At 40.1% G+C, this 25,058-nt stretch overlaps 1 protein-coding gene across 4 annotated transcripts in view; it reads left to right on the forward strand.

Annotated features, from left to right (window-relative positions):
- MSRA (methionine sulfoxide reductase A) overlaps nucleotides 1–25,058 on the forward strand; it is a 462,819-nt gene that overhangs the window by 27,002 nt on the left and 410,759 nt on the right. Inside the window, exon 1 of one of the 4 annotated variants that reach the window (XM_040469424.1) lies at nucleotides 19,188–19,504. The exons of 2 other annotated variants lie outside the window; for them this stretch is intronic. In XM_040469424.1, coding sequence (XP_040325358.1) covers nucleotides 19,492–19,504 — 13 coding nt within the window. In that variant the 5' untranslated portion in view covers nucleotides 19,188–19,491. Of the gene's footprint in view, nucleotides 1–19,187; nucleotides 19,505–19,845; nucleotides 19,922–25,058 lie in introns of those variants that run through there. One more of the 4 variants, XM_040469327.1, reaches the window with a different exon arrangement.

Below are 25,058 nucleotides of genomic sequence, written 5' to 3' on the forward strand. Positions count from 1 at the left end.
ATGCCCCTTACCCATTTAGCCCATCCCCCCTCCCACAACCCCTCCAGCAACCCTCAGTTTATTCTCCAAATTTATGAGTCTCTTTTGTTTTGTCCCCCTCCCTGTTTTTATATTATTTTTGTTTCCTTTCCCTTATGTTCATCTGTTTTGTCTCTTAAAGTCCTCATATGAATGAAGTCATATGATTTTTTCTTTCTCTGACTAATTTCACTTAGCATACTACCCTCCAGTTCCATCCACGTAGTTGCAAATGGCAAGATTTCATTCTTTTTGATTGCTGAGTAATACTTCATTGTATATATCTACCACATTTTCTTTATCCATTCATCCATCGAGGGACATTTGGGCTCTTTGCATACTTTGGCTATTGTTGATAGTGCTGCTATAAACAGAGGGGTGCATGTGTCCCTTTGAAACAGCACACCTATATCCCTTGGGTAAATGCCTAGTAGTGCAATTGCTGGGTCATAGGGTAGTTCTATTTTTAGTTTTTTGAGGAACCTCCATACTGTTTTCCAGAGTGGCTGCACCAGCTTGCATTGCCACCAACAATGCAAAAGAGATCCTCTTTCTCCGCATCCTCGCCAACATCTGTTGTTGCCTGAGTTGTTTATGTTAGCCATTCTGACAGGTGTGATGTGATATCTTATTGTGGTCTTGATTTGTATTTCCCTGATGATGAGTGATGTTGAGCATTTTTTCATGTGTCGGTTGGCCATCTGGATGTCTTCTTTGGAGAAGTGTCTATTCATGTCTTTTGCCCATTTCTTCACTGGATTATTTGTTTTTTGGTGTTGAGTTTGATAAGTTCTTTGTAGATTTTGGATACTAACCCTTTATCTGATGTCATTTACAAATATCTTCTCCCATTCTGTTGGTTGCCTTTTAGTTTTGCTGATTGTTTCCTTCACTGTGCAGAAGCTTTTTATTTTGATGAGGTCCCAGTAGTTCATTTTTGCTTTTGTTTCCCTTGCCTCTGGAGACGTGTTGAGTAAGAAATTGCTGCGGGCAAGATCAAAGGGGTTTTTGCCTGCTTTCTCCTCGAGGATTTTGATGACTTCCTGTCTTACATTGAGGTCTTTCATCCACTTTGAGTTTATTTTTGTGTCTGGTGTAAGAAAGTGGTCCAGGTTCATTCTTCTGCATGTCGCTGTCCAGTTTTCCCAGCATCACTTGCTGAAAAGACTGTATTCCATTGGATATTCTTTCCTGCTTTGTCAAAGATTAGTTGCCCATACATTTGTGGGTCCATTTCTGGGTTCTCTGTTCTATTCCATTGATCTGAGTGTCTGTTCTTGTGCCAGGAGATTCTTTATCAGAGTGTTTATAGAGCCGCAGTGGTGGCTGTGGTTGTTGGCATTGAGAGTGGCTGCCATCTCTGTGTTCCATTTTTCTTGAGTCCAGTGTCTTTTCCCCGATGTCTCATCACAGGTCCAACAAAGCATATAGCATCGGAAGAGGAGAGGAGGGCCGAAGAATGAAGTGTGGAATCTCAGTACCTAAGAGCAGAGGAAGAAGAGCCACTAGGGAGATCTAGAAAAAATAGTCAGAAAGGAGTACTCACGAAACCAAGAGAGTAGAGAATGTCAAGAAGAAAGGGAGAATAGGCTGTAACTATTAGATTTGGTGAGTGTAGAGATGAGAGGCCAGAGGCCAGTGAAATATGGACTATGTGGTGAGAAAGTGGACACCAGAATAGATTACATTTCTTTCAACAAGCTTGACTGGAAAAGAAAGGAAATAGGGCAATAGTTAATGTTCAAAAGGGATATAGTGTTTAAAGATGGGCGATATTGGGGCGCCTGGGTGGCGCAGTCGGATAAGCGCCCGACTTCAGCTCAGGTCACGATCTCGCGGTCCGTGAGTTCGAGCCCCGCGTCGGGCTCTGGGCTGATGGCTCGGAGCCTGGAGCTTGCTTCCGATTCTGTGTCTCCCTCTCTCTCTGCCCCTCCCCCGTTCATGCTCTGTCTCTCTCTGTCTCAAAAATAAATAAACGTTAAAAAAAAAATTAAAAAAAAAGAAAGATGGGCGATATTAAAAAAAAAGTGTGTATTTTGAAGGGGGAAGACATGGGAGGATGTTGGAGAAGATAAATCCATTTAAATTTGTACTACTTATGTCATTTTGCATGTGGATTCTGATTTTCTTTACTACCTGTCCTCTTTTGTGTTTTTAAAATTCATGGTTGTTTTCTTGGTCTGTCTGCCTTCCTTGCTCTCTCCCTGCCTCCATCCTTCCTTTTCCCTCTCTCCTCCTTCCTTCCTCTCCTCCTCTCCCCACTTTTGAGATTTCTGACAATTTGTGTATTCGATCCTGTTTCTTACTATCCTGTCCTTCTGGATGTCATCAGTACCACATGGGATCTGGGTATGGCAACTTTTTACTGTACTTTTGGGAGGAGACTCACGTAGTCCTTTTGTCCCCATTCATCCATCCTCAGCAATATGTTAATCCTTCCTAATTATCTTTATTTTATTTATTTATTAAAAAAAATTTTTTTTTCAACGTTTATTTATTTTTGGGACAGGGAGAGACAGAGCATGAACGGGGGAGGGTCAGAGAGAGAGGGAGACAGAGAATCGGAAACAGGCTCCAGGCTCTGAGCCATCAGCCCAGAGCCCGACGCGGGGCTCGAACTCACGGACTGCAAGATCGTGACCTGGCTGAAGTCGGACGCTTAACCGACTGCGCCACCCAGGCGCCCCCCTAATTATCTTTAAATTGTTACTGCATGATTTCTGTGTCACGGAGTATCTCAGAACATTGTATTCACCCTCAATTTACTAATTTTTCCACTTTCATGCTTAATTCTTTAAAGGTTTTGGGATGTAAGCCTATCCGGTTTCTGTCAAGAATTGTGGCATGGGAAATGAAACACACGAAACAGTTTCTTGATTTAGAGATGATACAAAGCCAGTGTAGGAAAATTTAGTTACTGCTCCCTAATAAGTATATTGTAACTGGTTTTTAGAGGGGGAGAGGTGAGTGCACTGAAGATGTCTGCAGTTCTGAAACTTCCTTTTTGTTCCTCTGTTCCCTCCCTCCTCCCCCTCCCCCCCCTCTTCTCCCTCCCCCTTGTCTCAGCCAGTTTGGTACTGAGTGTCTTAAGCCATGTTGGAGATAAGAATGGAAGCTGAAATATGAGAGATTATATGCACGGCAGTTCACATAGGCATATGCTTATGAACAAACCTGCTACCCCGGGCAATACATAGAGATGGGGGTAGCTGCTTCATGCTCACACAGGTTTCGCTACCAGACCTCTTGTCTGGGAGCCGTTTCAGTCCCCTTCACGTGGCTCCTGTGAGAGCCAGACTGTCTGCTGTGACTGCCCTGGCTCTGCTGGTTCCTGCAGTGGGGTCTGACCCATCTGGGCTGGGCCTTCCTCCCAGGGCCTCTTCTCTGGAGTGAGGAGCTGTAAACTGTACAAGTCTGGAGCTGACTTAGGACGGCTGACGGAGATGCTGTGAAGCTGCTTCTTTGGAGAAGGTCTGTTTTCACTAGGAGAGGAGGAAATTCCACGCTGAAGGAGGCAGAAATGGCAGGCAGACCTGGTTCCCACTCTGCTTGCTTCTGAGGTCTCACTGCCTTCCCGCCCTACCTGCGGTGTCACTGTTCAACATTTCTTTGGGCTCCTTGAACCAAAAACCAGGTTCTCTATCTTTCTCTCCCTGTCTCTCTTTTTGTCTCAGCCTGTTCAAGTTGGATGTTGTCACTTGTCACCAACTGATAATAGGTGCCTTTCTTACACTTAACTCCAGATTTGGTTTTAATGGGAAATGAATGAGAGTTGCCTGTTTCAAGGCAGTGGCCTCTAGCTAGCCCTTCCCAAGAGCCATCGTTGGAAGGCTCTGATAGAGCTACACGTGTGCTAAACATTTAGATTGTTCCAGTTTTCCCTGTTGTTTTCAAACATCCTGCCACTGGTGGGGATTCCTGCCTAATGCGTCACTGGGAAGCCCACCCCACAGTGGTGCCTGTGGAAGCTGTGGATTTGCTTCTTCATGGCGTTGCCCACAGATTGAGCATTTCCCTCCAGGCCGTAGCATGTGACATATTTAGGTTGCCAGAACCACATGAGTGCTAGAACCTCGCTCATCAATATGATTCGATTACTTCCTTTTTTTTCCCTAGAAAAATAAAACACTCTATTAAAGTAGCATTACTGGGGCACCCTGGGTGGCTCAGTTGGTTAAGTGGCCAACTCTTAATTTTGGCTCAGGTAATGATCTCATGGTTGTGGGATTGAGCCCCATGTTGGGCTCTGTGCTGGCCGTGGGGCCTGCTTAACATTCTCTCCCTCTTCCTCTGCCCCACCCCTGCTCATGCTCTTGCACTGTCTCAAAATAAATAAATAAATAAATAAATAAATAAATAAATAAATAAATAAAAAAGCATTACCAATGATTGCCATTCTTCCTCACTGCAGGAGGTAACATTTATAGATAGGCAAACTCCCAGTATAAACTAACAGCTTTGTTGTTAAGCCCAACTGTTAGCAAGTATTATATCATAAAAGCTTGGCTCTTCCCCTTCACCTCTACTTTAAAGAAAACTTTTTACTAGTCTTCCACATTCAGCATTTCAGAAATTAATGATCACAGAGTTCATGGCCTATACAATGACTCCCATAAGCCATGTAAATCTTTTCTCCAATGGCCAATCTCCAATGGCCAAACAAGGTGAGAAGTTGTGGCCCAGTGGGATGGCCACTCAGGGTGGGCTCATGAGTTCTGGGTTTTGCCTGTGCTGCTGTGCTCTGAGCAACTTTGTGCAATTTACTTATCTCCTCTGGCTTTTTGTTTAATTTTAAAAGAATGCTTGCAAGCCAAGTTCCTATAGGTTCTTTTTCCATTCATGCAATGATTTTAAGTGGTTTCTTCATATTATGCTTAGCACTTCCTCTCTTCCCTTCACAGTGAATCTCCTTTCCTCAGAAACTTATTAACTTGAGCCCTAAGCCCTTCGTTGCACTTGCTTTTTCTTTTTTTTCTCCTCTCCTCTTCTGTTCTTTTTCTCCCTTGAGGAAAAGGCAGAGAATGAGAAAGAAAATGGAGGCATGCAACATAGATGCAAATATAGTTACAACTTTTCCGGATAGTCTCATTCTCAGTCTGGAGGAAGTTGCTTTGGCAACAGTGAATCTCTCTCTCTCTCTGCCTCTGAACTAAGTTTATCATTCCTTATTATTATTTCATTTCCATGGAATATGGCTACTTACAGTTTTCTTTTAAATTACAGTTTTCTTCTTGAAATTTCTTAGAGACAATTTTTTTTTTAATATATCTGAATGTTTGAAAGTACAATTGAAGCAAATCCATGGGCTGTTTAAGAGTAGAACCCCACCGTGATTTCCCCAATGAGCAAAAATTCTTTCCACCAGATCACATGTGGACCTTGTTCTTTGCAGACTGTTAGCTCGTACCAGCCTGCAACTCTGTCTCCTAAAAGTGAAATTTGTGTACAATTTTGACTAGTGTCCTCCTAATTACGGCATACCAGGTCTTGCACACTGGCCATGTAGCAAGCCATTGTCCTATAAACTGTGAGTCAAGAAAGAGAAATGGCAAACAGAATGCACAGGCAGGTTGAGGTTGGTGCTGGGGAAATGCTTGGGCAAGATGTCACAACAAAGATTGAAGCAGAAGTAGTTCTGGGGGCAGAAGTAGTCAGGAGAGGGCCTGACCCCCGAAGGAGGTAGCAGACCTGGTCAGACCTGCCCACAAGGTCTAGTCTTAGGGAAGTCTCAGATTGCCATCAGGAAGGGGTTGATCAGGAGAGACCCATACATGGGTGGTCTCTGATCCACAGACCATAATGGTCAGCCTGGATGAGGTGAAGTGCAGGAGTCCTCCTGTGAAGCTGCTGGCACCCACTTGCCACTTGAGGCCTCCTTCCTGCTCTTGGCTTAAGCCCCAGGGCCTAATTAGGGAAGTCCAAAGCCATCCTTAAGATTGGAGTGTGTGTGTGTGTGTGTGTGTGTGTGTGTGTTGTGTGTTGTGTGTATAGGATGCTTATGTTCACTTGGTTACCTCCGCCTCTAGGTTCCTGCATCCCTAAACACTTTTTTTTTGCACTGAATTGACCCCTTTAGCATTGTATCGACCAAACCCCCACTCATGATAAAGGTGGGAATGTTCTAGACTTCACTGAAGACTGGGGAGTGACAGAGGAGTGACTGAGTGCATATGGCACAGCACAGAGGTGCGATCCAGCCTTGGATACACCTGATCCCAAGTGCTGCTGGCTGGCCCTCCAGTCGCAGTTCCCTGCAGCCTGCTGCTTCTTTTTTTTTTTTTTTTTTTAACGTTTTATTTATTTTTGAGACAGACAGAGACAGGGCATGAACGGGGGAGGGGCAGAGAGAGAGGGAGACACAGAATCGGAAGCAGGCTCCAGGCTCTGAGCTGTCAGCCCAGAGCCCGACGCGGGGCTCGAGCTCATGGACCGCGAGATCGTGACCTGAGCTGAAGTCGGGGCTTAACCGACTGAGCCACCCAGGTGCCCCCCCCCCGCAGCCTGTTTCAATGTTCAGGGCGAACCTCGCACCTCTCAGGATCCAACCTCTCACCTATCCCCGTCCTCATTTTTTTTGCCCCCACCCCCTTCCTGAGAAAATGTAAATCTTTTCTTACACAGAATAGATTTAGCACTTCTCTTTGACATGGGTTCTAGTTAATACCCATGCTTTAAGGGCCTCACCTTCTATTTTAAAAACCATAGCAAGTTATTTTCCCAGAGATGGTGGACTTTTCCTACATTGACCTAGGATTACATTTTGTGATGTTGGAGCTTGAACTGGATGCCAAACTAAGTAGGAGAGAGAATGGGGAGACTGAATGGTAATGAGTGATTTGGTTTGGAGGGCCCTTTGTTCCACTAAGGGGTATGTGTGAGCTCCCTTTGTCTTGTCACGTGTATTACATTTTAGTGGATGATTATGTATGTATGTATGTATTTTTAATGTGTATTTTATTTTTTGAGAGAGAGAGAGAGAGAGAGAGCGAGAGAGAGCGCGCATGTGTGCACAATGGGGGAGGGGCAGAGATAGAGGGAGACACAGAATCTGAAGCAGGCTTCAGGCTCCAAGCTGTCAGCACAGAGCCCAACGTGGAATTCAAATCCACAAGCCATGAGATCATGACCTGAGCTGAAGCTGGACGCTTAACTGACTGAGCCACCCAGGCACCCCTGAATGATTTAAAAAGTTAATAATCTCTTAAGGAGTTTATAGTTTTGTCAGGAAGGCAGACATAACATAGATGAGCATAATTAAGCCATGAACTTTGTGGCACTGTTGAGGGGGTGAATTTATCAAGAATTTGGAAATGGTTAACTGAATTTATGTTGTGTACACAGTATTTAAATGAAATTTGGACTCCCATCTAACTTATCACTAATTCAGATACAGTTATTTTTCCAGATTAAAAACAAAAATGTAAAGGCATATTTTCAGAGATTTTTAAAAGGCACCAAAGATTACTTAATTTCATTTTAGCATCAGCAAATGACAATCCAGTTTTAATAGTTATTTTGAATTTAGTACCTCTAAAACTCAGGGTGGTTTTGTTTTCTGGCTAATTATTCTACTGGGGAAACATTGCCAGGTTAGGATAAAATATTGTTTTTGGACATTTTGTTTTGTGACATATTTCCTTGTATTTTAAGAATCTCTTGGGTATTTTAAGGGAAATTTAATCCATCTGCTTTTGATCTAAATGTAATTCACTCAGAATAATGGAAAAATATTTGATATGCAGAGAAATCTATTGATGCTCTTAAAGCTTTTCTCCTGGGGAATAAGAAATCATAGTTTTTCTACGAGTAAATCACAAACTTACAATGTCTAATTTTTCTGCTTATTTAATGAAACCTGAGTTAAGCATCAATTGGGCAGTCCAAATCAGTTTTTAATTTTTTAAAACTTCCTTTTCAAACCATGCATAGGATATTTTCTTCAAGGAGGTTTTCTTTTTCTCTTATCCTGACAGTTTTATCTACTACCCTATTTTTTTTTTTCAATGATTTTGGAAGATTTAAGGTAATAAAATGATTTTGATGTCTGTGGATTAATAGTGTCTGCATTTAAGATGTTTCAGACCTGTCAGAAGCCTGGAAATGGCATTTGAATATATTTCTTAATTTTAATTTTAAAACACTTCCTCTGAGATTTAGCTACCAGTCCTAAGGGAATAGTTTGAATTTGAAAGAGGAAGTTCAGGCCAAGGTACAGCCAAACTCTGTACTCTTGGAAGACCTGAAATCCAATTACAAATAATAAAAGAGGTCATGATATCACTATTATGGTTTGTAAGTGCCATGTGAAAGAACTCAGTGGGGAATTAGATCATAAGAGGGTCTTGGGTGGCCACTAATTGAAGGGCAGGGCCTGGTGTTTTAGCCACTTGGCTGCTCCAACACACTGTTCTTTCCGTATCTGTTTTCAGGGGTGGGGGGTGGGGGCCTTCATCCCACTTTCCAGGACTGACTTCTTCTGACCCCCTAAGGACAGTGGCTCTCACAGCTCTAATCTTCCAAGGGTAGGCTCTGCATCTGTGATTTGGGCCTTGGCCTTTTGCCTTCATATTCCCTTTCTCCACTGGAAGCCAACCTGCCGGAAGTCTGGGCAGGAGCCTCTCTCCTGCTCCACAGCCCTCTGCTGCCCTCTGCTGCCCACAGCAAATGGCAGTAAACCCTCCTGTCTCAGTGGGCCTGTGGGATCTGATGCCTGGGTGGTTGCAGTAGTCTTCTGGCCTCTTTCCTGTAGTTCAGCAAGCAGATCATAGCCAGACAAGTCTTCCTCAAATATCACCTCACATGAGAATCAGCTCAGTTATAGCGATTAGGTGCACAGACTGGATATAGACTGCCTGGGTGAAGCTCCAGCTCTGCCCTTTATTGCCTGTATGACCTTGAGTAAGTTGTGCGACCTTGGGCAAGTTTAGTTGAAGTCTGTATGCCTCAGATTCCTGGCCTGAAAAATGGGTTGATAATGCTCGTATGAGGTAAGTATTATTTTACTAGGGATAAATGAAATAAGTGTTTAGAGCAGTGGCACATAGTAAGTTCTAAATAAATATTAGTTATTGTTATACTTATCACCCTGCCCCCCTTTATTTAGGATTTACTGTAGACCAGCATTTCCCAAAATGTGGGAGCCCTAACACAAGACGATATTAGATGGTTCAAGGGTATGGCACTGAATGACATGGACCACAGTGAGAAAACCATTCCTTTTTTTTTCTACTGTCTTTCAGCTCTTCTGATTGTATCAAGGTACAAATGTCAGTTTGGTGCTAGAATGCTTTTAATCCTCCAACACTTGTTAGAGGCCTCATGCTTACAGATTGCTATAAGCATTGACAATTTAATAGCACCCATTTTAACAGTATTTTTTATTTCTGGCAAATGATACTGGTTTTCATTTTACAGTTGTATTATAAAATTTCCTTTATAAAGTTAATAATAAATTACAAAATTTCCTTCAAAAACTAACATAGGTTATAAAGAAGTTAGTTTAGGGGTGCCTGGCTGGCTCAGTCAGGGGAGCATGTGACTCTTGATCTTGGGGTTGTGAATTTGAGCCCCACATTGAGTGTAGTAGAGATTACTAAAAAAAATAAATAAACTTTAAGAAGAAGTTAGTTTAAAGAATGTTAAGTAAATAATAAATCATGCTATGATTTCAAATATGGCAAAAATCATGAACATGGTGCCTGAAGTTGAGGAAACCCCATGAAAGAGCATATGACTTGGGACTTCGTAGTTGGTCCTCAGCTGGCCTGGGGCCCTTCCTGCTCCCCTTGTGGACCCTCTGCTTTGTCCACACTCTTTTGCTGATTGCTGCCATGTCTTGAGAATTCCTGCCCTTGATTTTTTTCTCAAGAATGCCCCCCAGGTTCTGCTTTTTGGATTTTCAGTCGTCCTTCAAGGCCCCATTAAAAGTAATATCCTCTGTAAGTCCTCCTTGAACCGCTGGCTTTAGTCTTCTCTCCTTCCTTCAAACTCTCATTCTTTGTCTGTTCCATTCATTGGCAGTCGTTTTTTGGCATATGATATTTGTTATTTCCATTTCCCTGTCCTGTTTCTGCAACTGGAAGAAAAGGACTGGAAGCTCTTTGAGGGTGGGGACAGTGTCTTAGTCATCTCGTATCTCCTTTAGGCTTGATACAGTGCCTTGGATGCAGTAAATGTTGCTAAATGCTCTAATTGTTGTGTGTGCACATTGAGGTGTCATTTATATAGCATAAAATTCACCTGTTCTGGGTGTGCAGTTTGATGATTTTAATACTGTATGCAGTTGTGAAGCCATTGACACAGTCCCATCTAAAACACTAGGATTCCCTCCAAAGTTCTCTCCTGCCTATTTGCAGCCCTCTCCTACCCCAGTCCCAGACAACAAGCAGTCTCCCTTCTCTATATATACTTTTATCCTTTTATCGAAATGGAATCATACAATATGTAGTCTTTTCTGTCTAGCTTCTTTCACTTAGCGCAGTGTTTCTGAGGTTCACCCATGTTGCTGCATGTATTAGTAATCTGTGCCTTTTTGTCCTGTAGCAGCAATAGACTATAATTTGTTTATCCATTTACCATGTTGTGAACTTTGGGACTGTATTGAGTTTTTGGCTATTAAGGATTGTGTTTTGACGAATGTTCACATGCAGGTCTTTGTGTAGACATGTGTTTTCTCAAAGATAGACTATGGTGAGTATAAGTTGAACTTTTAAAGATCCTGCCAGACAGTTTACCATTCCATATTCCCATCATCAGTGTATGAGGGTTCCAGTTTCTAGCAGCCTCACCAACACTTTATATTATCTCATTCTTTCCTTTTAGCCTTTTTAGTGGGTGGTGAAGGATGAATCAGGGATGACTCTTGGATTTTCAGGTTGAGCAGCTAAGTGTTTGGTGCTACTATTAAATGGAGGCTGAAAGAGGAATGAAATTTTTTTTTAATATTTTAATTATTTTTGAGAGACAGAGAGCATGAAGGAAAGGGGAAAGGGGAAAGGGAAAGGACAGAGAGGGGGACAGAGGATCCAAAGCGGGCTCTGCACTGACAGCAGTGAGTCTGATGTGGGGCTTAAACCCACGAACGGTGAGATCATGACCTGAGCTGAAGTTGGACACACAACCGACTGAGCTACCCAGGTGCCCCCCAGAATGAACTTCTGTGAGAAAATCATGAGTTTTGGCTTGACAAGGTAGATTTTGAGGTATCTATTAATCATTCAAAGGGAATGTTAAGTAGGTAGTGGGATGTATGAAGCTACCTGTGTTCGTTCTGTTTTCCTGAACTCATTAAATAATGGAATCTGGAATAGTTGCTTCAATTACCTGTACTCTAAACATGTGTTTAATGGTATGGACAAGTCACATAACTTCTCCTGATGTCAGTTTCTCATCTATAGAGTGAAATAACACCTGTCTTCCTCCAAAGATTGGGTGAGGAGTGAATGAATTAAGGAATGTGAAAGTGCTTATTAGCATAATTATTATTAATGCATGATTACCTTTTTATTTCATTGCTGTGTTCATTGTGCCTTCTAACCCTACTTTTTGTACATAAGCACGTACTCAGTAAATACTGGCTTAGTAAATCAGTAAATGCAGATAATGACTAAGTGCATAATGGGGAGAAGGAAGAGAGGAGAAAGAAGAAAGAAAGAGGAGACTGAGGAGAGGGAGGTGGGGGAGGAGAGGAGAGCAGAAAGAGAGAATGGGTAGGATTTGGATGGGCCTCAGAAGGGATGGTCATCAAAATTCCACATTTGAGCTTTGTGGAAACACAATGTTCTTTTATTTTATGACATCAGGAAGGAACATGAAAGAGTTAGGAATTGGGGAGCTGTTTAAATAATAACACTTATTATGTAAAGTGTGGTATTTCTTAAGTGTCTTTATATTAGACTTTAAGCTTCTTGAGGGCTGGGGTGATTTCTGATATGCCTCTGGATTTTCTAGAACCTCAGCTTACTGCTTTAAGCATAAATGAACACGTGTAAATGTGTATAAAATGAATGAATAAACCTTTTAAACTTCTCTCTTTGTTCTATCTAAAGTTACATGTATTTGATATTTGGTTGGTCAGTAGATGATCCTTCAGCTTACTTCCTTCTTGTGTTCCTAGGATGTCGTGAACGTGCTTCTGTCATAGCTGATGGGTGACCTGTAGTTGTAATTACTTGTTTACAAACCTGCTCCATGATGGCAGTGGTTCCTTATTCCTGTCATATGCCTGGCATGTGGTGGTTGTTTAGATAATGTTTGAGAGAATTATCCCTGAGTGGATATCAGTATTCAAAACTTAATGAATATCTGGGAAAGAAGACCAGATCCGTGCCCTTTGGGGTTTCAGATTATAGACCTAAGGATCTAAATCTAAGGAGGGAAAGAGGGTGGGGAAATGGTTCAATAATTCTATTTTCCCTCATTTAAAAAAAAAAAAACATTTTAAAAAGTTTATTTAGAGAGAGAGAGACAGAGAGAGAGAATCCCAAGCCCCACATGGGGCTTGATCTCACTTCTGTGAGATCATGACCTGAGCTGAAATCCAGAGTCACATGCTTAACTGACTGAGCCACCCAGGTGCCCCTATTTTCTCTCTTTTCTTCTTTTAAAAAAATGTTTATTTTTGAAGAGAGTGAGAGACACAGTGCGAGCAGGGGAGGGGCAGAGAGGGAAGGAGAGACAGAATCTGAAGCAGGCTTCATGCTCTGAGCTGTCAGCATAGAGCCCAATGCGGGGCTCGAACTTACGAGCCGTGAGATCATGACCTTAGCCGAAGTCGTATGCTTGACCGACTGAGCCAACCAAGTGCCCACCCATCATTTTCTGTCTAATGGACGAAGTAGATATGTTCTTAGTATGGTTAGGGAGTACCTTCCCACTACCATCTCACATTTTAGGTGACAATATTAGCTCATGTTGTAAATATTCTGAGAGAGTCACAACCTCAAAAGTTCTTGTTAGTTTAGCTCATTAGGAAGTATTTTTCTGGACTGGCCTAAAACAAAGTATTTTAAACATTATTTTTTAATAGAAACATTTGTTTGTTAAAATCTGGTATGAACCTCGTACCTATACATCATAAAAAAAGAGCTACTGTGGTTGCTGCAGGTGGTGATGTCCTAGAACCCTGCCTACTTATTCTTTCTTTGTCTAGTTTGAAGGCCCTGCAGCCTCTGGGGAGCTCCAGGGCTCCCTGGAAGAAAGTTTGAAAACCCACAGGTTTACACGAAGTTTGTACATTTTGACCCCCTGTTTCTTCTCTTACTCACATAGACTGTGCTAAGTCGGTAGGAACACTTAACCATGCTACTATCAGCAACCACTAACTTACAGGCTATGTAAGACTTTTAAGAATCAGCCTTTTCTGGTTGTATTTTCTGTCTGAGAGCTTGAATCAAAAGAAGGTTTTGAGGCTCCAATAAATCATAAACAGTACACACTGGGAAGAAAATTCCCCGTGTCTGTGAATTTGCCATAGTGAGTTTACAGTCTAGGGTCAGTGTCCTGTGTAGGTACAGAGTGTGCCCTGTCCAAATAGGTGGCTGGGAGAGGGAACCACAGAGGGGTGGAAGAGAGATTAAAGTGGAGTCAGATCCTGGGTTAGTATTGGGGAGGCCTCCCTAAGCCTGCTGGGCTCAGGGTGCCTGTGAAGAGCTACCCGAGTTGTGGGAAGAGAAGATTTGCTAACATGTAGCCTAGGTGTCCGTCAAAAGTTTGAACTCCCTAGGGCCCGGCAGTTAGGGAAAGAGGACAGAGTGACTGCGTGCTTCAAGGAGGGCCTGGAAATCCAAGAGGGTGCACAGAAGGGAGTATTTGGAGAGGCCAGGAATGCTGGTGTTGACTAAGTATATCCAAGAAGTCAGAACGAAGTAAGGCACTAGAATGTGCTGAGTGGATTCCTGAAGCAGATTCACATGGTCAAGGTTTTAGGTAATGTGTAGTATTTTTTATAAGAAGGACTTTAGTAGGCTTACTTGGGCTGTAATCATTCACAACAATGAAAAATACTGGAGAGATGGATTGCAACTTTATTTTTATTGAGATATAATTCATGTACCATAAAATTCATCTTTTCATAGTAAACAGTTGAACAGTTTTTAGTGTATTTACGAAGCTGTGCAACCATCACCACTAGTTCTAGAACGTTTTCATCACGCCAGAAGGAAACCCCGTACCCAGGAGCCCCTCCCCATTCTTCTCTCTGCCCTGGCATCCACTAGTCTGTTTTCTGCGCCAATGGGTTTGTCTATTCTGGACCTTTCATGTAAATAGGAATATACAATATGTGGCTTTTGTGTCTGGCTTCTTTCACTTAGCATGTTTTTTTTCAGAGATTCATCCATGGTAAAGCATTGTATCAGTGTTTAATCCCTTTTTATGGCTGAATAATATTCCATTGCATGTTTACACCACTTTTTGTTTACCTGTTCAACTGTTGATGGATATTTGGGTCACTTTCACTTTTTGGCTGCTATAAATAACACTGTTAGGAACATTTGTGTACAAGTTTTTGATCCACTCTGACAATCTCTGTCTTCCTAGGCACATTTAGACCATTGATGTTCAAGATGATTATTGATATGCTTGGATAACTATCTACCATATTCATTACTGTTTTCTATTTGTTGCCATTGTATGTTTGTTCCTATTTTTGTCTTCTATTTTTTTCTGCCTTTTGTGGTTGTCAGATTTTGTATGAACTCATTTTCTCTCTTTTCTCAGTATATCAGTTACAGTTTTTTAAAAGACTTTTTTTAGGGGCACCTAGGTGGCTTAGTTGGTTAAGTGTCCAACTTCGGCTCAGGTTATGATCTCATGGTTTGCAAGTTCAAGCCCTGCATCAGACTCTGTGCTGACAGCTCAGAGCCTGGAGCCTGCTTTGGATTCTGTGTCTCCTCTCCCTGCCCTTCCCTCACTCACACTCTATGTCTCTCTCTCTCTCTCTCTCTCAAAAATAAATAAGCATTAAAAATATAGAAAAAACCTTTGTTTAGTGATTGCCTTAGAGTTTACAGTATACATTTACAACGAATCCAAATCCATTTTCACCTTACACTGTACTACTTCAGGGGGTATCTTATAATAACAAAATAATCCTGATAACTCTCTTCCACCCTCAAATCATCACTGTCTTTCATTTCACTTATAAATAAGCATATACTTATACACACAGACACAGACATACACACATATGTATACACATAAGCATAAATAAGTACATTGCTGTTATCTTGAACAAACTCTTATCTGTTAGATCAATTAAAAATAAGAAAAATAAAAGTTTTTATTTTACTTTCACTTTTTCCATCTTCAGTGTTCTTCCTTTATGTAAATACAGCTTTCTAATCATGAAAAGGTATTAGGTTATTTACCATAAAAGGTAAAAGGTAGTATCATCTCAATAGACACACATGCTTTCTGTGTGTCTGTTGAGATGATTGAGTAGTTTCTGTCCCTTCTTTTATTAATATGCTATAGTACATTGATTTTTTCTGTGTTGAACCAACCTTATATTTCTGGGTTAAATCCCACTTGGTCATAGTTTATAATCCTTTGTATATGTTGCCAGATTCAGTTTGGTAGTATTTTGTTGAGAATTTTTGCATCTATATCCATAAGAGATATTGCTCGGTAGTTTTCCTGTAATATCTTTGTCTGATTTAAAAAAAATAGTTTTTTCTATTCTCAATTTCATTTATTTCCACTCTAGTCTTTATTATTTTTCATTGGTTATTTAGGAGCATTTTTCCCCTTGTATTTGTGATTTTCCCAATCTTTTTATCTTGTTCTTGATTTCTACTTTTCTTCCATTGTGGTTGGAGAAATACTTTGTATGATTTGAATCCGTTTAAATTTATTGAGGCTTGTTTTATGGTTTAATATATTGTCTGTCTTTGAGAATGGTCCATGTGCACTTGAGAAGAATTGCATTCTGCTGTTGTTGAGTAGATTATTCTGTAGTTGTCTCTTTGGTCTAGTTGCTTTACAGTGTTGTTCAAGTCTTCTGTTCCTTGCTGATTGTCTATATTGTTGTTCTATTATTGAAAGTAGAGTCTTGAAGTTGCCACCTATTATTGAAGAATTGTCTATTTGTTGAATTGTCTGTTTCTTCCTTCAATTATTTTGTATTTTATTTATATATTTTAGAGCTCTTTTGTCGTGTATATATGTTTATAATGATGCATCTTCTTGATAAATTGACCCTTTTATGACTAAAAAACATTTTTATTTGTATTTATTTAAAATTTTTTAAATGTGTATTTATTTTTGAGAAAGAGAGACACAGAGTGTGAGTGGGGAAGGAGCAGAGAGAGAAGGAGACACAGAATCTGAAGCAGGCTCCAGGCTCAGAGCTGTCAGCACAGAGCCTGATGTGGGGCTTGAACTCACAAACTGCGAGATCATGAGCCGAGCGATAGTTGGATGCTTCACCAACTGTGCCACCTAGGCACCCCTATTTGTCTTTAGTAACAATTTTTTTCTTAAAATTTATTTTGTCTGATATTAATATAACCATTTCAGCTTTCTTTTGGTTGATGTTTGCATGGTGTATATTTTTTCATTCTTTTACTTTCAACCTCTTTGTGTCTTTGAATCTAAAGTGTGTCTCTTGTAGACAGCACATACTTGGATTATGTATTTTAAATCCATTCTTCCAGTCTCTGTCTTTTAATTGGAGTCTTTATTTCATTTAAGTTTAATGTAAATATTGATGAGACTGTATTTATTTTTGCCATTTTGCTGTTTTCTGTATGTCTTTGTCTTTTTTGTCCCTCTCTCTTCCATTACAGTCTTCTTTTGTGTTAGATATTTTTGTATGATAACTTTATAATTCCCCTGTTTTCTTAGTAGTTGCTCTTAAGTTTATGTCTTTTTTTAAGTTTATTTATTTATTTTGGAGAGAGAGAGAGAGAGAGAGAGAGAGAGAGAGGAGAGAGGAGAGAGAATGAGTGGAAGAGGGGCAGAGAGAGAGAGGGAGAGAGAGAATTCCAAGCAGGCTCCACACTGTCAGTCCAAAACAGGAGTCCAACACAGGTCTTGATCCCATGAACTGTGAGATCATTAACTGAGCCAATGACAAGAGTTGGATGCTTAACCAACTGAGCCACCCAGGCTCAGCCCCTGAGCCCCAGCCCCTCTTTAGTATTCCTTATAGGGAAAATCTACTAGCAATAAGTGTTCTGGTTTTGTTTATCTAGGGATGTCTTAGGGTGTCTGATTTTTGAAGGAGATTTTTGCTGATGTAGAATTCTTGGTGGATGGTTTTTTTCTTTCAGCGCTTTGAATATGTCATCCCACTGCTTTCTGGCCTCCATGGCTTCTGGTGAGCAATCGGCTGTTAATCTTCTTAAGGTCTCTGATATGTGAGGAGTCACTTTTCTCTTGCTGCTTTTAAGACTCTTTCTTCGTCTTTCATTTATAATCAAACTGTTTATTATAAATTGCAAATCCACCGTCATCCTGTTCATGTTTCATCACTCTTATTTGGAAAGATTGCACAGAACACTTGTTAGTGCTTTAATTCAACACTTACAATATCTTGTAGCATTTCTCTGATTTATCAATTTGTGATTTAGTAATATGTGATTTTGTTTTTCATGATCATATATCATAGTTTTATGGAACTTTAGAATAATATTTATGTGATCCATAGCCATAATTTATTCTCCTTATAGATTCATTGAGCACCTGCATAATATGGAAGCCTTATGCAAGACTTTCAGTTTTCTTAGATTAGTGACACAGCATGGCACAGCCTGAGAATGACACATCTGGTTGATAAAAGACATACTCAACTAAGTCCTGTACAATTAGAATGAAGGTGTATTGGGTTTAGACAGAATATTTTGGGACCACAGAAGAGGAAGTTACTGATTTTTATATTTGCGAGATGAGCAAACTGAGGAATGTATAGATTAAGCAATTTGGGACCTTGAGGTTAAATACCTTAGAGCCAAGGACTAGAACTTGCTGTTCTGGGCTCTTCCTATGAAACCATGGGGATTCTAGAGTATAGCTACCCTGTACGTTCAGGCATCAAAGGTCACAATGATATCTTAAATGAAATAGCAGAAAATGGTTTATCAGAAGTCAATGCTGTTGGTGCGAGGACTTGGGTACCATACCGTGGCTTCTTGTTTTCGCATGTATTAACTGGGCTGCAGAGGATGAGGCTTTAAAAGATGTGCATGCTATAAATACAAATAAACAGTATTTATTTATATTTATTAAATTGTAGTGGTATGAATTTAGTAAACAAGTGACTGTGTTGAAACTTGAGGTTCAAAATATGAAAATATACTTAATTTTACTAAATCCACCCCTGAGTTTATTCTTTCCCTTTTAATTGATATTTATGTTTTGCAAAGAATTCTCTCCCCCCCTTCATATCCAGGAAAATTTTGCATGGGTACAGCTTACATTAGAATTTCCTTAATAATAGGATTCGCTGTTCAATCAGAACTATGTTCTTTTCCCATAGGGTAAAGCATGACTTATTTGGGCATACAGTTTTAATTTTAATCTGCATGCCTCCTTTTCTATCCTCCCATGATTCTTTGCAGCAGGGCAAGGAAAAGCAAGTCTTATAAAAAGAAATACAGTATGTGGTGCTTATTAAAGTTACATACATCTCTTCTCACAGGAGAATTTTGATTTACTGCAGGTTGTGCATATGTCGCATATGGACATTTCTAGGGAACAGATTCCTTATCGCTGAACAGTGAATGGCTTCTAGTACTCCATTATTGCTCCGGGAACATGTTAGTAATGATTATGAAAGGTAGGATACCATGAAATCTGTAAGGTGATTTGGCAGAAGTCGATGCTGTTGGTGCCAGGATTTGGGTACCGTACCACAGTTTCCTGTTTTCAAATGTATTAATTGATCCGCAAAGGACATCTTTTGGAGACAAGGATTCAGACAGACTGGCACAGGCTGGACCTCCGCCAAGACTGCTCGGAAGGTTGCCATACTGGGAGCAAAAGAGTGAGAGAGAAAGAGAGAGAGAGGGAGAGGGAGAGAGAGAGAGGCAGAGGGAGAGCTGAGGAAAGAAAAAAAGGCAAGACTTGGCACAGCTCAGTCAAATCAGCTTCTTTTGTCTGCTTTCTCGGCTTGAGCTTCAGGAAAGAAAACCGTCCTGGGGTACAGAAAAACTCAGAACTTTTTGGTTTTCAAACTTAGAAGGCTTTTTAAGTCTCTTGGGCTATTTGAAAGTGTTGGTACATAACAATGACGTTTAGTCACCAGTATTAAGGGAAATAAAAGCCTTTTTCAAAATGAAGCTTCCACAGTGTCCATGCATTTGGGAAATACTGTATTTGATTTTTTGCATGTATGATTATACCATGAGAGACAGGATTAATATAGAAGATGGCAAGGCAAATTTCTAATTAGAGAGAATATTAATTTTCTACAAAATAAAGTTTGTTCATCAGTACAAACCTGCTTTCAAATCAAATCAGACATCCTTCGGAATGTGTTCAGAACGTAAGTTTTTAGATTTTATTTTATTTTTTTTTTCCCATTTGTAGACATTCACGTTTCAAGGAGCCTTTCTAAGATTTTATGCAACCCAGCCAGGAAGTCAGAGTAAAAGTTGTTTTATCCATGTGTTTAAGAAAACGTTTTCTTAAAGCAACAGCTTTTATTTCTGCTGCTTCATGCTGTCCTAAACTACATCCCCCAGCAAATGAGTGACAACACTGAAGACCAGAAAGGCAAGCTGAAGACACCAGACTTCGTTTGAAGGGCAAACAAGAAATGTGAGCTTGGTCATTATTTTTGTGTGTGTCTTTGCTCTGAACCAGTTTTTGGAGGTGGGTGGGGAGGTGGGTGGGGAGGTGTCTATGTCTAAAAGATGTGTGCGATTAGGGAATTCTCATTGTGAGAAGAAAATGATAAAAGGTAATTTTTATGATGTTGGCAGAAATGGCTGGGAATGGTTGAGAATAGAAATTTAATCTTTTAGATAAGAAGTAGCAAGCTGTGTTTGCAATACTTGGAGAAAAATTCCATTATTTTTAGTTGATTAGATTGTATAATTAAACGATTACTGTAGCTTGGCTTTCTCAAAATGTTTTAAGTAGAAGGAAAATCTAGAAAGTTCATGGATTTGCTTTTCAGTACTACCCAGTATTTTACTTAGATGTACACTTTGTATCTAATTTCTTAATAATAAAGTTTCTATTAGGCCTGCTTATGGTTGGATTGTGATAGTTCTGCTCTTAAAAATCAGCATTATTGTAGGAGAGGGTAACTGTAAGGCACGTATTTTTGTGGACCACCCTCATTGTCAGTAAGTAATCTGTTTCTAAAGAAGAGAGTTTGAGTTATAGCATTAGGTTATAACTTACTGTGATAATATGTGTTCTTTTTATTTTATGTACTAAAAGAATACAGGGAAATCGTATATTCACATAAGTACTAACCATTTTGGGTAATATAAAAGACTGCTCCATGATCTTTCCTTTTGTTTTGAGTATGTAATCATGGATTTCTTAATCCTTTCACAATTTTTTTTTTTTTTTGTTTATAGCTTTATAGTACCGCGCACCTTAAATGATCAATTGTTTGAAGTGGTTTTTATGGTATTATAATGACACACATCAGCCATTCTGAGAATGGCATTTAATATACAAATACGAGTTAAAAATATGTGAAATCTAATACAGGTGTTTGCAGAGTTGAGCTTAAGTATTTCCTTCAACTTTTTTACTAATCAACATTTTGATCTCCAATAAAATGAAATCACTTAATGTTCACGTGGGTTGCCAAAGTGACAACCTTTGTTTTATAAGCTTCTTTATACACCACCTCGCTGATATTCCTAAAATGGACGCCAAGACATAAAAGACATGCTGATAGGCACTGGAAAGGAGATGCTTGCATGGCTACAGTCTTCTTGTTGAACTGCTCACGGGATCATTCACGCCTATGCTAGCAACCAACAATATAGGACACAAAAAGAAAGTTCAGCAAATAAGTTTAAATTAGAGCTACGTTTTCATTTTGACCGTCTTATTACCGATTTATATTTACTTTCATTTACTTTTTAAACCTTTAACATAACCCCGTGTCATTTTTAGGCTGCCTAAATATGTGACTTCTTTAGTTTCTCTAAGACCATCTCCCTTAAAGTTAAAAGGATCATTTGCTAGCTTATTTCATAACTTCTTTGCAGCGAACTCAGTGAGAATAAACTGATCTTCAATCCAGACTATTTTATGTCCAATTTTTTCTGACAGGATAATAAAAAATAAGTGAATTAGAAAACAGAGATCTCAGAACATACCTTAAGAAATATTAAATTTTTTGATACTGCTAAAGCTCCATTTTATGGTGTTTAGTAGACTTAAGATTTGATAATAAATATTAGCTGTTACACCCAGTAAAAGTTTCTGACTAATATATTCTCTCCGGCCTACTTGTTACATATCTTAAAATGAAAAAAGTCCCATATTAAAATGTCCCTTGTTGACTGAGTGTCACAGACACTCCTTTGTACAACCTTTTAAAAAGTTAGGTTTAAAATTATTGATTACATTTTCAAACACATACATTTAGACTTAGGCACTTTGCTTTGCTTCTAGACCTTTTATTTTACAAACACACTGACATTTAGGCTGTGAATTATTTCCATATCAGTATTAATATTTCAGATCTTATTTTAAAGTGTGTAAATACTAGTAGTACGATTGTAAACGAACTCTATCTCAGCGTATATCACCGTGGTTTGAATTATATATTTTGAAGTAGAATTATTAAGATAGAAATGGATTAATATTTAACTGCTGCTTGATACCTATTATTTAGTCCCATTTAGGTATGTATACCTGAACATGCAAGCACATAATTCTGTAAACTAATGGAAACCTCTTAGGGGGCCTTCGTCCAGGGTTTTATAATTATTCAGTCATTTCTTCATTCATTGAACCAATGTTGATTGAATACCCACTTAAGCATGCTAATATTTTATTGACGAAGTTATTTTGGGTGACAGGGAAAGATACCACATGCATAGATGGAAGAGAGAATAGATTTAAGATGGAAGTACAAAAGCTTAGAAAAGAGCAGCACTGTAATGAGATTTATTTCAGCAGATTAAAGTATGTTAACTTTTATTGCACAATGTACGTATTCTAGAGTGTTGTTATGAAAACTCAGGAGATTAGTTGTAGTCCATACAGCTATAGGAACTTTGTTTTACCATTATTTAGGTTGCCGTATCTTATTGGCCAGAAAGCTTCAGTTGTTCAAGTCTTCTGATGGACGTGTACAAAAAGCAGTTCAAATGTTGTGAGAAAGAAATTAAATAGGGAAGATTGAACCACTGCTCACGTGCTAGATTTTACAGGTATCAAAATAGATGTCATTGAACCTTTGAAGATATGGCTGCAACATGAAACAGTGGCCTGTTTATGAGGGATTTTTTTTCCTTTTTTTTTTTTTCTGACAAAGAGAAGAGGAGGTCAACTTCACATCAGTAGCCTTTAGGAAGTAAGTTTGCTGGGGGGTGGTGTATTTTAAGTGCACCAATCAGCCCACTCTCCGTGCTGTCTGGTGTTTTGTTTTGTTTCCTTAGTTTTGTTCACTAACATAAAGACTCATAGGCATAATACATCTCTTGACTCTAGACATTAGTGAGCATTTAACTTATTGGGCTAACTTTATTCCATGTGGTTGTTCTGTCATCTGAAAAGAAGGTTCATATTCTTTTTCTTAAAATTTTTTAATGTTTATTTATTTTTGAGAGAGAGAGAGAGAGAAAATGAAAGTGGGGGAGGGGCAGAGAGAGAGGGAGAGACAGAATCTGAATTAGGCTCCAGGCTCTGAGCTGTCAGCACAGAGCCCGACGTGGGGCTGGAACTCACGAGCTGTGAGATCATGACCTGAGCCAAAGTCGGATGCTTAACTGAGCCACCCATGCGTCTGTAGAGGGTTCATATTCTTAAGAGGAAATAAAAGTCACATGAACCAGGGAGGTGAGCTTGGAGGTTTCTCTGGTGGCCAAGACCTGTGTCAGGGCTGGTGGCAGATAGAATGAGACGAGAAATGTTTCAGCTGCAGGTATGCGCTGCTGAGATACTCAACAAATATTCCCAGAGGGCCTGCTGTGTGCCAGGCCCCATGCTGGATGTAGGGGAGACAGAGTTATAATTTCTGCCCATTAGGAATTCAGAGTTGCAGGGAGAGGAAGGATAAGAATAACCAATGTGTATATCTCTACAGTTTGCCAGTGCTTTCACCTGCATCTCATTAATTCCAGCAACAGTGCCTCGCACTGGTACATTCACATTGGGTGAATCCACCCAATAAGGATTCATTGAAGGAATAAACCAAGTTGTGAGGCAGATTATTATCTTCTTGAGTCTTATTTGATTAAGAAAACTTTTCCCCTAATGGTTGAGGAACAGAAAGTACTATGTTTACTTTTAATCTGAGTCTGTGTTGCTGGTTATGAGTTTAGAGGGAGTAGTATGTAGGGCCACATTCTTTGTCACCAAGTTAGAACCCCTGAGGTAACCATTGGAGACAATATAAAATAAGGACTTGACTGATATACAATGGCGCCAACTGCTCATTCCTCCCATGCCAGCCCTTTATTGTCTTACATTCTCCCTCTCCTCATTTCCCCAAAGGATCCCAGAGCTGTTGGCATTGGTGGTGTGGCCTAGGCCAACTGATTGTCTAACAAGTTGAAAGTCTTCCCTATGTGCTCCTGTGGGAAGAAGGCTGAGGGGATTGTGGTGAGAGAAAATTGTGGAGAGCTGAGGGTGCTGCTCAATAGCTGGTTTAGTCCTGCTAATAACTTCTCTGAGAGTGTGAGAGTTGATGTGGGATCTTGAGGCTAGACTGGACTATCCAAAACAGTCAACACTGAGAGTGTGATAAGACGTTATGAAGGTTTGCTCTGGCCAGCTCAAAGGTCTTTCTTTGAGGCCCAGGACAGGGAGGGGCAGAGTCAGGACGGTTGTGTACAGTTATGAGGGTGTTGGCATTCAGGCCCAACTTTCCTGCTTTAGGAAGGTACAATGTCACCCCAGAGGAAGTGGTGGCACTGAAGAGAGAGAGAGCATGGGGAGTGAATCCAGGCTTGGAATCAGGACAGCGAGAACCAAAGAAAGTCTGAGGGTCTGGGGCAAAGGAGGGCAGCATTCCAGTGTTTGCTTGTAGGATCAGGTCAGATAGGAAATGTGATCAGCAGGGTTCCAGAGAACATAGTGAAATGGGGTGAGATGGATATGTAGAAATTCTGGTAAGGTGAAAAAAAGGTTCAGAACATACTGAAGTTAGGAATTTGTTCTGAGACCAAGCAGGTCATGAGTAATAGCACCAACTACAAGGCTTGACTTAATTTGGTCATTGGTTGTGCCAAGGTTATTTTATTTCCCTAAAAGCAATTGTAGAAAAGGAAAGAAGTTACCTGTTTGTGTTCTGTATTTCACAACGTTCTAAGAATTAAAATTTTCTTTTCTGTTTTATAGTTAAGAATCTCTTGCTTCAGTATAATTATAATGCCTCTAATGTATGGATCTTGAGGTTTTGTGGAAAATATGGTATTAAAGTCTGGGGTTTTGTTTTTTGTTTTTTTGTTTTTTTTGAGAGAGTGAGCGAGCGAGCAGGAGAGGGGCAGAGGAAGAGGGAGAGAGAATCTTTTTAAAAAAAAAATTTTTTTTAACGTTTATTTATTTTTGAAGGAGAGAGAGACAGAGTGTGAGCAGGAGACAGAGAAGGGCAGAGAGGGAGACACAGAATCCAAAGCAGGCTCCAGGCTCTGAGCTGTCAGCACAGAGCCCGACGTGGGACTTGAATTCACAAACTGTGAGATCATGACTTGAGCTGAAGTCAGACACTTAACTGATTGAGCTACCCAGGCGCCCCGAGGGAGAGAAAATCTTAAGCAGGCTCCACACCCTGCACAGAGCCCAATGTGGGCTCAATCTCCTGACCTGGAGATCGTGACCTGAGCTGAAATCAAGAGTTGGCTTCCTACCAACTAAGCCATCCAGGTGCCTGTAAAGTTTGGGTTTTGAAGAATTAG

The sequence above is a fragment of the Herpailurus yagouaroundi genome, unplaced genomic scaffold, assembly GCF_014898765.1.
Source record: "Herpailurus yagouaroundi ecotype Mexico unplaced genomic scaffold, PumYag 28, whole genome shotgun sequence".
Lineage (NCBI taxonomy): Eukaryota > Metazoa > Chordata > Mammalia > Carnivora > Felidae > Herpailurus > Herpailurus yagouaroundi.